The sequence below is a fragment of the Pyrus communis genome, chromosome 8 (assembly GCF_041283825.1).
Source record: "Pyrus communis isolate YQ-2024b chromosome 8, ASM4128382v1, whole genome shotgun sequence".
Classification (NCBI taxonomy): Eukaryota; Viridiplantae; Streptophyta; class Magnoliopsida; order Rosales; family Rosaceae; genus Pyrus; species Pyrus communis.
In genome coordinates, this window is record NC_142572.1 from 5,693,737 (window position 1) to 5,706,558 (window position 12,822).

Here is a 12,822-nt window from a genome sequence, read left to right on the forward strand (position 1 = left end):
GTGTGTGTGTGAGAGAGAGAGAGAGAGAGGCTGCTGTGGCGGTTGGTGTCAAATAAATCACCTAAGTAATCGGTTCTCGTAATGTGTCAACTACTTCAGTGGACAACACTTAGCCTTCAACTCAATCTTTGACGGGTCATCCATCCATCCGCCCCATTTGGGGCACACTAACCGTGGATTTTCAAATTATTAAGGGAAATAGAAAAAGATGATCTATTTTCTTAATTTTGAGATAGAAATAAGATTGTTTTAATACGCACACTTCATTGCATAATAATTGGACAAAAGAAGATTTTTTTTTTTACATTTTTAAATTACCAAATTGCTCTTGTATATAAATGAGTTATTGCTTCCTATTTTCTAATTTCTTTCTCTCTACTCGCTCTCTCTCTCTCCCTCCATCTTTCTTTAAAATTAATATTTATTGGCTATTCTTAGATTAGTGAAAGATAACGGAAAATTCAATTGGAAGATTTGATTTATTTGGAAATTGTTTGTGTTTGCTTATTGGCCCTTTTGGGAAATGAACACATTTATGTGCTTGCAATTACAGATTGGGAATTTTTTCCTTAAATCATCATCTTCTTCCTCAAATTCGAAATCTCATTCAAAACTCATCTGGGTCAAAACCGATTTGCAATCCAAAAAATTTTTAGATGTCAAAGAAAATCCATTATGAAAAACTAAAGACACCATTTTTTTTTGTTGCAATCTCTCTCCTTCGCCAATGAATGCCTTATCCCTCTCAGTTCGAAGAATATCCCAAATTTGTTATCTGTATCAATACGTGTAACAACGTTGGTTTTGGTGTGGACGTGCTTCGTGTAATTAACGGCGTTGGAGGATATGTGGGGCTTAGATTCTAGAAATCCCTTAAAGATCTGTAGTTTACAAATCTTTGACCTGAGCCTAGATTTTGAAAATCCCATTAAAAATCATTTATTTCCAGTGACATGCACAGGACATGCACATGATATGTTCACAGATTTAAGCCAACCAAAAAACCTTGAACTCACAACTCTCTCATTGAAATCAAAAAATGACGTCATCACATGTGATATCACCACCATATACACTATACGCACACCACATGCACATCACATGTACAATACATGCGCATGATATCCACAAAACTGAAGATCGAGCAACGAGCTACTTTTCGCATTAATAAGAAACTTAACGTCGACCTATTGGTATAGTGGATACAATTAAAACATAATTGTTGCATATATAAGGTTACAATGGCTGTTTGAAAAGTCTTGTTACATATATCAATCATCGCTTAACCGTGCACGTAGAAAACATGATACTCGTTGTCGTTATTTCATGGACCTGCATGACCCTTAACGCCTCTAAGCCTTTTATTAATTTTGTTTTTCGCCGAGGCCAACTAGGTTGTGGTCATACTCGCTAAATTCCAGGGCCCAACATATGTGCATTATAACTAGTGAACATTCATGCTTCTCATATTAAGTTGTAGCCAAGCACACCATATGCACACCACATGCACATTACAGAAAAAAATTTACAAATTTATGCAATTGAGCACTTGAACCAGAAATTGTTCCATCCCAGTTTTGTAGCACGTCAAAAAGTAAAGTTTATTCCACAACCCATAAGCCCCAACATGAAACACAAACCCTAATTTAACTTCTAAGTATTAATTAATCTTACAAACAACCCATTTATTCCATAAATCATTGATGTAGAAACTTGGAACTAAAATAACAAGAACCCACAAACAAATGAAAATTTCCAAAACACATTCTAAGCCCTTTCTTCCTTATCCCTCTTTTCTTCGACTTCCCATCTTTGCAAATCCAAAAAACCAATTGAAAAAAAGAAGTAATTAGATACAAAAATGGAGACAATGACTGAGTGAAAGAGAGAAAGAGAGAGATGAACCAAATGGCTGTGGAAATATGGCTGCCGAAGCTTTACTTATCGAAAAAATGGAACTTTCCGACCAAAATGGATAATCTAGTATAAAGGTCATATCTTTAAGGATCGAACACTGATACAAACTAGAAACCCTCACTTCGAAGCTTCACTCTTGACTTCCCTCTCTTCAAAATCCAAACTCAGAGATATGAGCTCAACCCAGAAACTTAGAGCTCACAGAGCTCTTTGGACATCCCACTCTTCCAAATGAGAAAAATGATGTAGTGAGCTGAGGATTCTTAGTATTTATGTGGGTATTTTAGTAATTTTAGTTTTGTGCATGGTGTGCATAACTTGTGCATGATCTGTTTTGCTTATTTATGTCCTAAGATTAAGAAAATGAGTCAATTTTATCTATTTCCCAATTGTTAATCCTAATAAGGCTCAACCCCTCTCCCTTTTTTATCAACTTTTTTGTGGATTGCTCTTTCTATCATTATCAATGGAATGCCTTTATTAGTAAAGCTTATGGGTTGAGAAACCTGAGTTTGTGATCTGTCTGTCTTTCGTATAATGGTTTTGGTAATAAAACAAGTACATAAAATCTGTTTATCTTTCTTATAAGCAGTCGATCTCTTGTGTCTTTGTCCCTTCACGCCAAGTTCACTATTTTCATCTGTTACGGCCGTAACGGTAAATCTCCGAAAGGGGGCGCGAGAAACTCTCTCTAAGGAACTCGACACTATGGTTAATTAAGTCTTTTGTATTCCTTGACAAACTTTGGAAAACCCTTTGTCCATCTCCGATATCTCCTTCCCTCTGTTTTTAATTTATCCGGAATGAGTTTTCATTTTGTTATTATTTTTTCCTTTCTTTTCTTCTTTTACTTTTTTATTCAATTCCATTATTTCTTAAGTCTCATAGGTTTGATCCTATAGAATCTAAAGCATTTTATCATCTTCAGGTTTCGCTTAAGAAGTGTTTTTTAATGACTGAAAGTACTTTTTGAGAAAAATATTTTTGTAACCAATCCTTAGTAAAAATGCAAGTTAATTCTAAAAAAAACACTTCAGTATTTTTGAAACTCAAAATCATTTTCTCTAAAAACGCTTTCAGTTATTTAAAACACTTCCCAAATGAGCCCTTAATTAATTATATTGTCAACTTATGAGTTTCACACAACATGCTGCCTTAATATTTCAGTCCATTTCATATCCACGAGAAAAACTAGCATGTCATCACAGCAATTTATGATCCAAATATTGGATATTTGCTTCAAAATATGAAAGGCATTCGGGTGTCACAAAAATATAACATAATTGTACCTAGCTAGGAAATACAATTCATTTACTCTTAAAAACTGTATTAACACATTGGGATGATTTCCATTCGAATATAATACTTGGTTGCCCAGAAAAAAAGAAAACAAAAATACCAAATTGGAGTCACCGAACAACGTGGCATATTACGATATGACGATTTAGCTATTACAAACAAACGAGGTTCAAAGTGAAATCAAATATGAACAAGTGAAGCACAACTGCATCATTTGAAGCGAAAAATCTTGAGTTCTACTTTGGCATCCCTAGCTTTACTCATTTTCATCGGCATTAACCTTAGGGCAACCTTCAACGAACCGGCGCCAATACCAATGCTTCGCCCACACTGTGTGAACTTGATCCAGCGGGATTCCTTTAGTCTCCGGCAGGAAGAGCGCAACGAAAATGGTCATCACCAGAATCCAACCGCCGTAGAACAAGAATGTGGCGTATTTGAAATGGCATAACATGGACAAGAAGGTTTGGGAGAGAACAAATGTGGTGGCAAAGTTTACTGCTAGCCCCATGCTTTGGCCTGTGGGTCGAATTTTCATGGGGAATATTTCACTTGGGATAAGCCAACTCAAAGGTCCCCATGACCAACCAAAACCAGCAGCATAAAAACACATCATTACAAGAACTAGTACGGCATAGCCCTTTGAGATATGGCCGTTGCCATCCGTACCTGTCGTAGCTGCCAGAACTATAGCCACACCAACCTGCACAAAAACATTTCGGATAAGAAAACTTTTCTTCTTTTACATAGATAACGATCATCCCTTGTATATCTTGACTCGTCTAAACTTATTTTTTGACTATGCAAAAAGGGTATAATAGCTTTATCCACATAAGGGTTTATGTTGCAATATAGATGTTTATGATACTAGACTTTGAATATAGACTACTCAACCAGACAACAATTAACTTGATCAATAGTCATATAGTCTAGATTCACGTCTTACAACGTAACTAAATAAACAACTTATATTGCCAAATAGTGTGACTATAACGATATAAATGGGGATGTGATATCCACAAACTCATTTTTACTTTTCACACATCCTTTATTAATTTATGTATTTTGATTTCCTTCAATTCATTATATCTGACGGCTGAAAATTAAGATGGTGTAGAAAAGTAAAAATGGATGTGTGGATGGCACACCTCCTACAAATATTCTTTACTAGTGTTATATTACTAAACTATGAATATGGACTACCCCCAATCAGACTAAAATCATCTTAATCAGTATTCTAGATTCACCATATTATAAAGTAACTAAATGAACATCTTAGCTTGTGAAATGGTATGACAATGTAACATTGCCCTCCCATAATAAATAAATAAATAAATAAGGAGTTTATTTTGCAATTTTTTCACAGTAAACTCAATATACCATATTAGCTAGATGATAGTTACCTGACAGATGACCATCTGGATGCCACCCTCCATGAACAAAAACCTGCGACCATGCCGATCAACCATATACGTAGACACAAGGATCGAACCAAGATTCACCAACCCAAGTATAATCGAAGCAATAAGAGCAGAATCATTGCCAAAACCCACAGATTGAAACAAAACAGGGGCATAGAAGGCAATGATATTAATCCCACTAAGCTGCTGGAAAAACGGCACAGCAAGCGCACCGATCAAAAGCTGAGGCCTATACTGCCTCTGAAATATGGTCACAAAAGGCTCCTCATTGAGGGTTCTGGCAACTTCACTGGCCTTGATAAGAAAGGCCAGCTCGTCCTCGATGTCGTTCTTGCCTCGGATTTTGATTAGGGATTTTCTGGCTTGGTCAACCCTGTTGCGTTCTACTAAGCTTGTGGGTGAGTCCGAAATGAAAAGGGCGCCAACAGTCATGATGGTGGCTGGGACTATGGCGAGGCCGAGGGAGAGACGCCAGCCCCAGCTGTGCTTGGCGGTGGCGTAGTTTATGCAGTTGGATGCCACTACCCCAATTCCTATGAAGAACTGAAAGCCTGTGCTGAATGCACCTCGCCACTTGGGTGGTGCAATCTCTGAGAGGTAGATTGGAGCAGACTATATTGTGCCAATATTACAAGGGATGTTAGTAATGGATGAAATCAAGGAAATATACACAAAGGAACCCGTGGGCCATTTAATTAATTCACTCTTTCTCTTAGACAAGTAGGGCAAATATCAGATTCACCTCTATTAAAAATATGATACATCAAATGATCAGTTGTCATGATATAAAATAATATCGATCACAAAAAAAAAGAGACACGTGTTGTAATTCAAAAGAAAGTTTCCCAAAGGACAGAAAATGTTTCTTTTCCAAATAGTAGCAATAATCTGTAGTAATATCGATCGCATGATAAAAGAGATAGACACGTGTTGTGATTCAGAAGAAAGTTTCTCAAGGGACGGAATATGTTTCCTTTCCAAATAGTAATAGTAATATGTAGCACATGCTTAGACAAGAATCAACTTGATAAATGATCCATAAAATGGTAAGAGTGCTGTGAATATATTATATGATATGATTATGCAAATCCGCAGTAAAGTTAAGTTAGGAATCCTATAGGGAAGTGTTATTAGTACTCCAAAAATCTCATTCTACACTCCTCACAAATGTATTTTTCTTTTCTATTATAGAAAATTTGGAATGTAGAATGAGATTTTTGAAGTGCTAATAACAATTCTCATCCTATATTGTATCTTTCTTTTAAACTTTGTATAGCAAGTTTCTCCCCTTCTATTGTTTACTATAAATAGATACATTGACAAAAGAGAATAGAATATACAATTCTCCCTAGCCATATTTCTCTCTCTCTCTCTCTCTCTCTCTCTCTCTCTCTCTCCCGCCACCTCTCTCTCCTTCAGTTCAAAATAGGTGACAACAAAGAGAACGTCTTCTGAATCACAAAAAAATAAAAAAATATTTTCGATCATTTAAAATGCTTCCTTTTTTATGGGTTTGCATGCTCTTAATTTGCAGGCCCAAGGATCTACATAAAGAAAGTCCACTTACTTGGTTTGTGAAACCAACCCCAAAGCCGAGCAAGATACGGCCCAAAATAAGCATGGCAACATTGACAGCGCCACCATTGATCGCAGACCCAACAAAGAAGGTGCAGCCACCCAGAAGCATAACATTCCGGCGGCCGATAGTCCTGGCCAGACGGCTGGCCACAAGCGACGCAGCCAACCCCGCTATGTAGAGGGAGGATGTGAATGCTGTCAAAACCTGGCTATCATACACACAATATATGTTTTTCGGGGGCCCTCCCTTTCTCAGCACTTCTGGGAAAAACTTGTTCAGAAATGGTGCCATGGTAGTTACTCCTCCTGAGAAAATTGTTTATGTTCATGATTAGTTTCATGCATTTGATGTGCACCAAAGTATATGATAATTGTAGATGTTATTCATTAGTTTCATGTGTATAGCTTCTTTGCGTCAGTGGAGGTATATCTTTATTTTTTACATTCGATTGTATGACATACTATTGACCTTAAAAACTACCAAGCATATGTGGTGCGCAGGTTAAGTAACTAATAAGCTAACTACGTCCTTCGGTTGTGTGCGAGGCATGCCAACTCATCGACCGAGCTCGGTCGGGGAGTAAAATGTGTTGATGTGGCGTTAAGCGCGCTGTTGACTTCTCGATCTTACAACTACGGCCGAGGAAGGAACACGTCTTGGCCTTTGGGTTCTAGAGCCTGAAGACAAGGTTACTAGTTCTACGAAGTTCACAAATCGTCGGTGTCGAGTTCGGTCTCGGTAATTATATTCATGAAATTATAAGTACGCCGAACTGGCAGCAAACTATACAGACACAAGTACTCGAAAAAGATAAATGTCTTGAATGTAAATGTGGTTTGGTCGTCGGAGTGTTGAACTCTAAAATGTACTTATGAATATCCAATCATAAAGCAATACTCGGCTTTCAATTTGCCGAGCCTAGTAACCTAGTAACACCTTACTTCGTCGAGAAGGTTGATGAGATGACCTCTACCAATAACAACTAGAAAATCCTTCTTGATCAAGACTTAGATAAATAATCAGTCGGTCTCGAAGCAATGCCGTTTATCCAAATTGAAGGTGTTTCTTGGTCGGCTGATTCTATGGCTATTGTACTGTTTATCCAAATTGAAGATGTCGCCGGTTGCCTTCACAATGTTGTTTATCCAAATTGAAGATGTGTTGGCTGGAAGAAAGGGGAAGAGGAAAAATTCTCAGGCTTGTTGAGAAACTTTGCACAGGGCAATTTGTGTGTTGATTTGAAGGGGCCTTGAATGATGCACTCCCTTCTCTATTTATAGTAGCAAACCTCTTCATGACCGAACTAGAAATGGACTAGGATTAGAACTCCTTAACCCAATTTGATCAGGTTTCGGCCAATCCTAATTCCTCTTTGAACTAAGCTCCTTAACAAACTAGATTCATCCCCTAATTCTTAGCATCCTTAGCCTTAAGACTCCTTGTTGCACTAGGATTCGATTAACTCACCTTTATCCAAACCTAGGCTCGGCCCAAAACGATATTTTGGACCCAAACACATACACAAAAATATATTTCTAATTGTAAGGGAGAATGCCTCATGTTTGGTTGTTTTTATATAACAAGTATGATTAGAATCAGATAATTAAAATTGAAATCCGCCAACTGAAAGACGAAGGAGATCGATTTGAGCTCGGTAGCTGGTACATGTCTTTTAGTTATCTTGCCAAATAGTTTGACATTTTGTAATACCAAATAAATAACAAGATGAATTCTTATTCCAATGTTCTCGAAGAAAGTTCGCATGTAAAAAATTATTACATTATTATTGGCATTCTAAAATAATAAATTTGCACCCGTCTTCCATAAGTAAGTAAAAAATAAAAGAATTGTATAGTCGCGAATATGATTCCTTTTCAAATGAACTAGCCAAAAACGAAGTCAGAGAGAGGTATGGAGAAGAAATTCTGTGTGTGTTTGTTTTTTTTATTGGGCTTACTACAATTTCTCCACTAAAGGTTTGAATGTGGTTTCAAATTAGGGCATGAAGTTTTAATTTTTTCACATCGCACTTCAAAGTTTTATAATTGTATCAATTTACACATTTTTTGTATTTGAATGTCTAATTCTTCATTAAATTAATGAACTTTTTAATCAAATTAGTACAAATCTGGTTTAGATGTCAGCCAATTACATGTTTCATGCTTACCATATCATAAATTTAATGAAGATTTGAATAATTCATTTGAGAAAAGGCATAAATTAATATAGTTTTACAACTTCAGGGGTGCAATATGAAAAAAAAAAAATTAGAATTTCATGGCCTAATCTGGAAATCAATCTAAACCTAAAGAGTATAAAATTTAGTAATTGGGCTTTCTTTTTGGACAGGGATCTTCTCTGCATCCCTTCTTTCTAATCCACCAAGTTCGGTCACCATCTATTAAAGACACATCACATAATTTATAAATTTGATTTAAAAAATTAGTTTACCGGACGTCTTTTTTTTTTTTTAGTGTTTCTTTGCTAATAAAAGTGCAAGCCTATGCTACGTGGCGCCATAGCTCAAGGACGTGTCAGTACTTGTTACTAAATTATTTATCTATGTTTAGTTAAAAAGATTTCGTATCTATCGAAGCTTCTGAACCACTTGGTTGAATTTATATTTTATTTTCTTGGGCATTTGAAATTTGAAGACTTTAGCAACCGAACCTTACTGGTAGAATAGTCTATCATCAAATAATTCATAGAGAATAGTAAATTAAAATTAAAACGAGAATACTCTTCTATATATTTAATAGTAACAATATTAGTTTTAAAAATTTTTTTTTTTTATAAAAAAACACATTTTATTCTTTTTTTTTATTTTAACATTTTGTTATTGGCAACGTACATGTCAATCAACTAATAAACTAACAAATGGATAGGGTAGCCACACACTCATTTTTACTTCTTACATATCATTTTCAAATTTCGATCGTCGGATCGAATGAATTGAAGAAAATCAATGACAAAAAATTACCAAAAGGTATGTGAAAGATAAAAATGAATGTATGAATAACATTGTCCCTAACAAATTAAAGGGACACTTCTCCCTTGCATTAAGTCATGAGTGGGTGATGCTAGCAGCCTCTTATGGCGTATAATAAAGTTATAAACACATTAATCTAGTTGAAGTTTTTTTTTCTTTTATATAAAGTGATGTCTTTTTTTTTTTGTATAAGATTTTTTTTTTTTCACAAACAATGATCTACATTAATATATGCTAATAAGCGTGAGGGAAGGGTTTGAACTTAGAAAACAGTGCGTTAACGAGAAAGACCACAACCAACAGCAATCCATCGTTTGCGCTTTTATAAGAATATGGGTAAAGCTTTTTATTTTTGTTGCTTATAAGATCTAGGTATGTCTGATAAAATAAAAATTCAGGTGCTTACAGAAATTTTCTTGATAAACCATCGTGACATGAATTAGTTTTTAAAATGTGCCATGAACTTTTTATAAATAAAAAAATGTTTTCATGATTGAGTTTTAAAATTGTGCTAAAAAAAGAGACAACCTTAAAAATCATCGAATTGCAAACCCAAACCGGTTTAGATTTTACAAAAGTTTTACAAATTTTATGGGGCGCATGGTATATCGTTCATTAAAAAAATGTTCCGATCTAATATCTATGGTATCTTCTTATGGAGATTATGGAGAAATTTAGCCTAACAGTCAACTGCATAAACCAAACCTTTAATTTGGCTGCCAAAACGTCAAGAGGCTATTATATAAAAACATTACAACCCATAAATGAATTGTCAACTAGATTGAGTAAAATATAAGGAAAACTAATGAAAATGATTTGAAAATTTTGAGTTTTAATGATAAGGATAAAATAAAGGGTAAAATGAATAATACCAGGATTGATTTTTTAGTGTAAAAATGCGATTTTTCGTTAAAGTGAACAGTACTGTGAACTTTTCGTTAAAACTCCTTAAAATATAATGCAGGAATCGTAGCTAGCTAATATTTATGAATTATTAAAGCAACTACACCCCCTCCTCACCGAAACCAACAAAATGAGCTCCACCCCAGATGAAACAAGTCGAGTTACAAGAAAACGAGGGCGGCCGACAGCTCACTCAGGTCAAAATAGCCCGACCACGCCTGAGGGAGTGTGACGCCACCACGTTATTATAATTTTTCAGATAGATGCATGGGTTTCACGTGCATGAGAGTCCGGTCGTTCTATTTGCACAGATTTCTATCCTATGGTCCAGATTTTTTCAACAATTTTTTTTTTAAAAAAAAGGAAAAATAAAAAATACTTATAAGCTGTTGCCACCCATGTGGCAAAATATGGGTTGTTGAATTACAAAAAAAATGTCATCCAACGGTTCATATTAATCAAGTAAGAAATAAATATTAAAAATTATATATTAAAAAAATGTAATTACCTATCCATGATACGTAATGGAATTGGCAAAATTTTATTTTCGAAATTATACATAAATTTATCTTTTTATTTATTTTTTAAAAAATAATTTTTAGTGTCAATTGTCCGAAAAATTTGTTTTAAGGGTAAATATGCATTCGGACAGTTATTATTAACTAAGGTAGTAATTACCTTTACTCAATAGCTCAAGTTGTAATTACCTTAGTGGGCTGGAGTTGCTCTTAAGTCTGTTTAACACTTTACTATAAAAAAAATTTAAACATGAAATTAAAACAATATATCTTTACAGTGCCAGAAAACTAGAACGAGTGTTAAAATTCCGACCATGAGAAAAATGCATGCCAAAATTGCTACCCACCTAATATTGGTATTAGGTAAAGTGTGACTATCCATGATTCTCTTCTGAATATCTACCTGCTACAATATTGAAGTTAATTTCATTCATCGTTTCTTCTTCTTCTTCTTTTTTCTTAAAATATAAGAATAAAAATAGTTTTTGGATGATTAATGTAATTTGTAACAGCGACATACAGAGAGAGACAAAGCATTTCAGATAACAATTTAAATTTCGAACGTTAAAATTAAAGAAACGACTAAATTATATAATCAAAACGAACGCACCTGAAATTCCGATGTCATAACCAAATATGAGGCCGCAAGACGCGGCGACGACGCACGTTATAACCACCGAAACTGTTATCTTCCCGTCAACGCCAGTGACGGCCAGAGGTCCATCGACAGCGAAACCACCCACGGCCATTTGTTCCGCTCTTTAATTCTCACTCTCCTTTCCTCTCTTATTTTCTCAGGAAACAAACAGCAGGTATCGCTCAAGTAGTCCGCTCTTGGACAGCTGCAGTTTTGCAGAGAGTATGCATGTGCTGCTTGCCCGAGAGTTGGGGGTCATAAGAAAGTGATTAACTTATAAGCAAAGACTAATGGCGTTGCAATAATTAATTTGTTTTTGTATTTAAAAAGACCAAAAGCCCACGTTACCCGCCACCTTAGGTCCGTAACAAGAAAAGCTACCTTCCAGTAAGCAGGTCTATAGTTGTAAATTATAGGTCATTTTGTAAACCCATTATGCATGCATAATATCCATTTCCCTACAAAAATAAAATCCTAATGAGGGGAAAAAATGATAACTATACACCATTTTCCTCTTTCTACACATCCATATTTAATCATGTTTGTTATTTTTGTTTGAGTGATTCAATCTGATGGCTATTAAGGGTTCCACACCATTAGTTAGTTAAACTGATTGTACAAGTCAACAATTAATTAGTAAATTTGTTAATATTTGTTAGATTTGTTAGGATCTATTATAAAAACAGAGTTGTAATAATAATTCTCTAAGGTGAATACAAGTCTCACATTTTTTTTTCTCTAAACTTTCTCTCTCTATACTTTTTCTCTCTGCTATTCTTTCTTCTTCAGTTTCTGTACCATTCTCAAATATTTCAATGTAATTAACAATGATTAGAAATAAGCAAAGATTGTGTAAGAGGCTAATTTTTTTGTTTTTTTAAATAAAAATCAGCTCCCAAGAAAATCCTGATGAGAAAAAACAACACCATTGTCCATTACTTTATCAAATGTAAGTCTTTACGTAAACTTCAAAAAAGATGCAATCATATCACACGCATCAGCTAAATCCATATATGAATATTCGTAATTAGGTTTAAAAAGAGCGGGTACTTGATGATATTCCTAATTATGAATGCCAAATATTCAAATTGATCGAATACGTATGATTTCTTTGACATTCATAATTAGGATTTTTAAGTAAATTTTGAAAGAATAATCATGTTAGAAAAGAAATCATGATATTCCTTTAGTGATGGAGTATCAAGCTTCAACACGTTCACTTGAATTAGAAAAATGAATTGACCAAAAACAAAATGATTAGAAAAATGAAAAGGTCACATGCATGCAATTGTTTATAGATTAAGCTAATTAGCTAGGGGTGGGTAGTTGGTGATGAGACGAAAACGTGCACCTTCCCTTCCACTATTTCCTTCTGTTTCCGCTGTATGCAAAGTTTGATGTGACATGTGGCAGATGAGATGGCTTCCACTACGTGCAATTAAAGGGAATTACCGATGGAAATGTGTTAATTACCCTTTCTTTTTCTTTTCTTTTTTATCGATACGTGTTTATGTGGTTATTAATCAGTATTTTCTTGTTGATATGTGCTTAGGTGGTAA

General features: G+C 34.9%; 1 protein-coding gene across 1 annotated transcript; it reads right to left on the bottom strand.

The window, feature by feature from the left end:
• Positions 1-3,207: 3,207 nt before the first annotated feature.
• LOC137718567 (sugar transport protein 5) lies at positions 3,208-11,561 on the bottom strand. Its single transcript, XM_068458119.2, has 4 exons — positions 11,237-11,561; positions 6,205-6,521; positions 4,620-5,249; positions 3,208-3,919 (listed from the first exon to the last, which is right to left on the bottom strand). The coding sequence occupies exons 1-4, from the start codon at positions 11,373-11,375 to the stop codon at positions 3,473-3,475; spliced, it is 1,533 nt and encodes a 510-aa protein (XP_068314220.2). The 5' UTR covers positions 11,376-11,561; the 3' UTR covers positions 3,208-3,472.
• Between the last annotated feature and the right edge of the window lie 1,261 nt (positions 11,562-12,822).

Excerpts from the sequence above, each read along its gene's own strand:
- LOC137718567 (XM_068458119.2), bottom strand. The coding sequence starts at position 11,375 with ATGGCCGTGGGTGGTTTCGCTGTCGATGGACCTCTGGCCGTCACTGGC. Across the intron at positions 6,522-11,236 it reads TTATGACATCGGAATTTCAG|GAGGAGTAACTACCATGGCA; the intron begins GTGCGTTCGTTT and ends CAATTTTCTCAG. Across the intron at positions 5,250-6,204 it reads GGGTTGGTTTCACAAACCAA|TCTGCTCCAATCTACCTCTC; the intron begins GTAAGTGGACTT and ends GGCACAATATAG.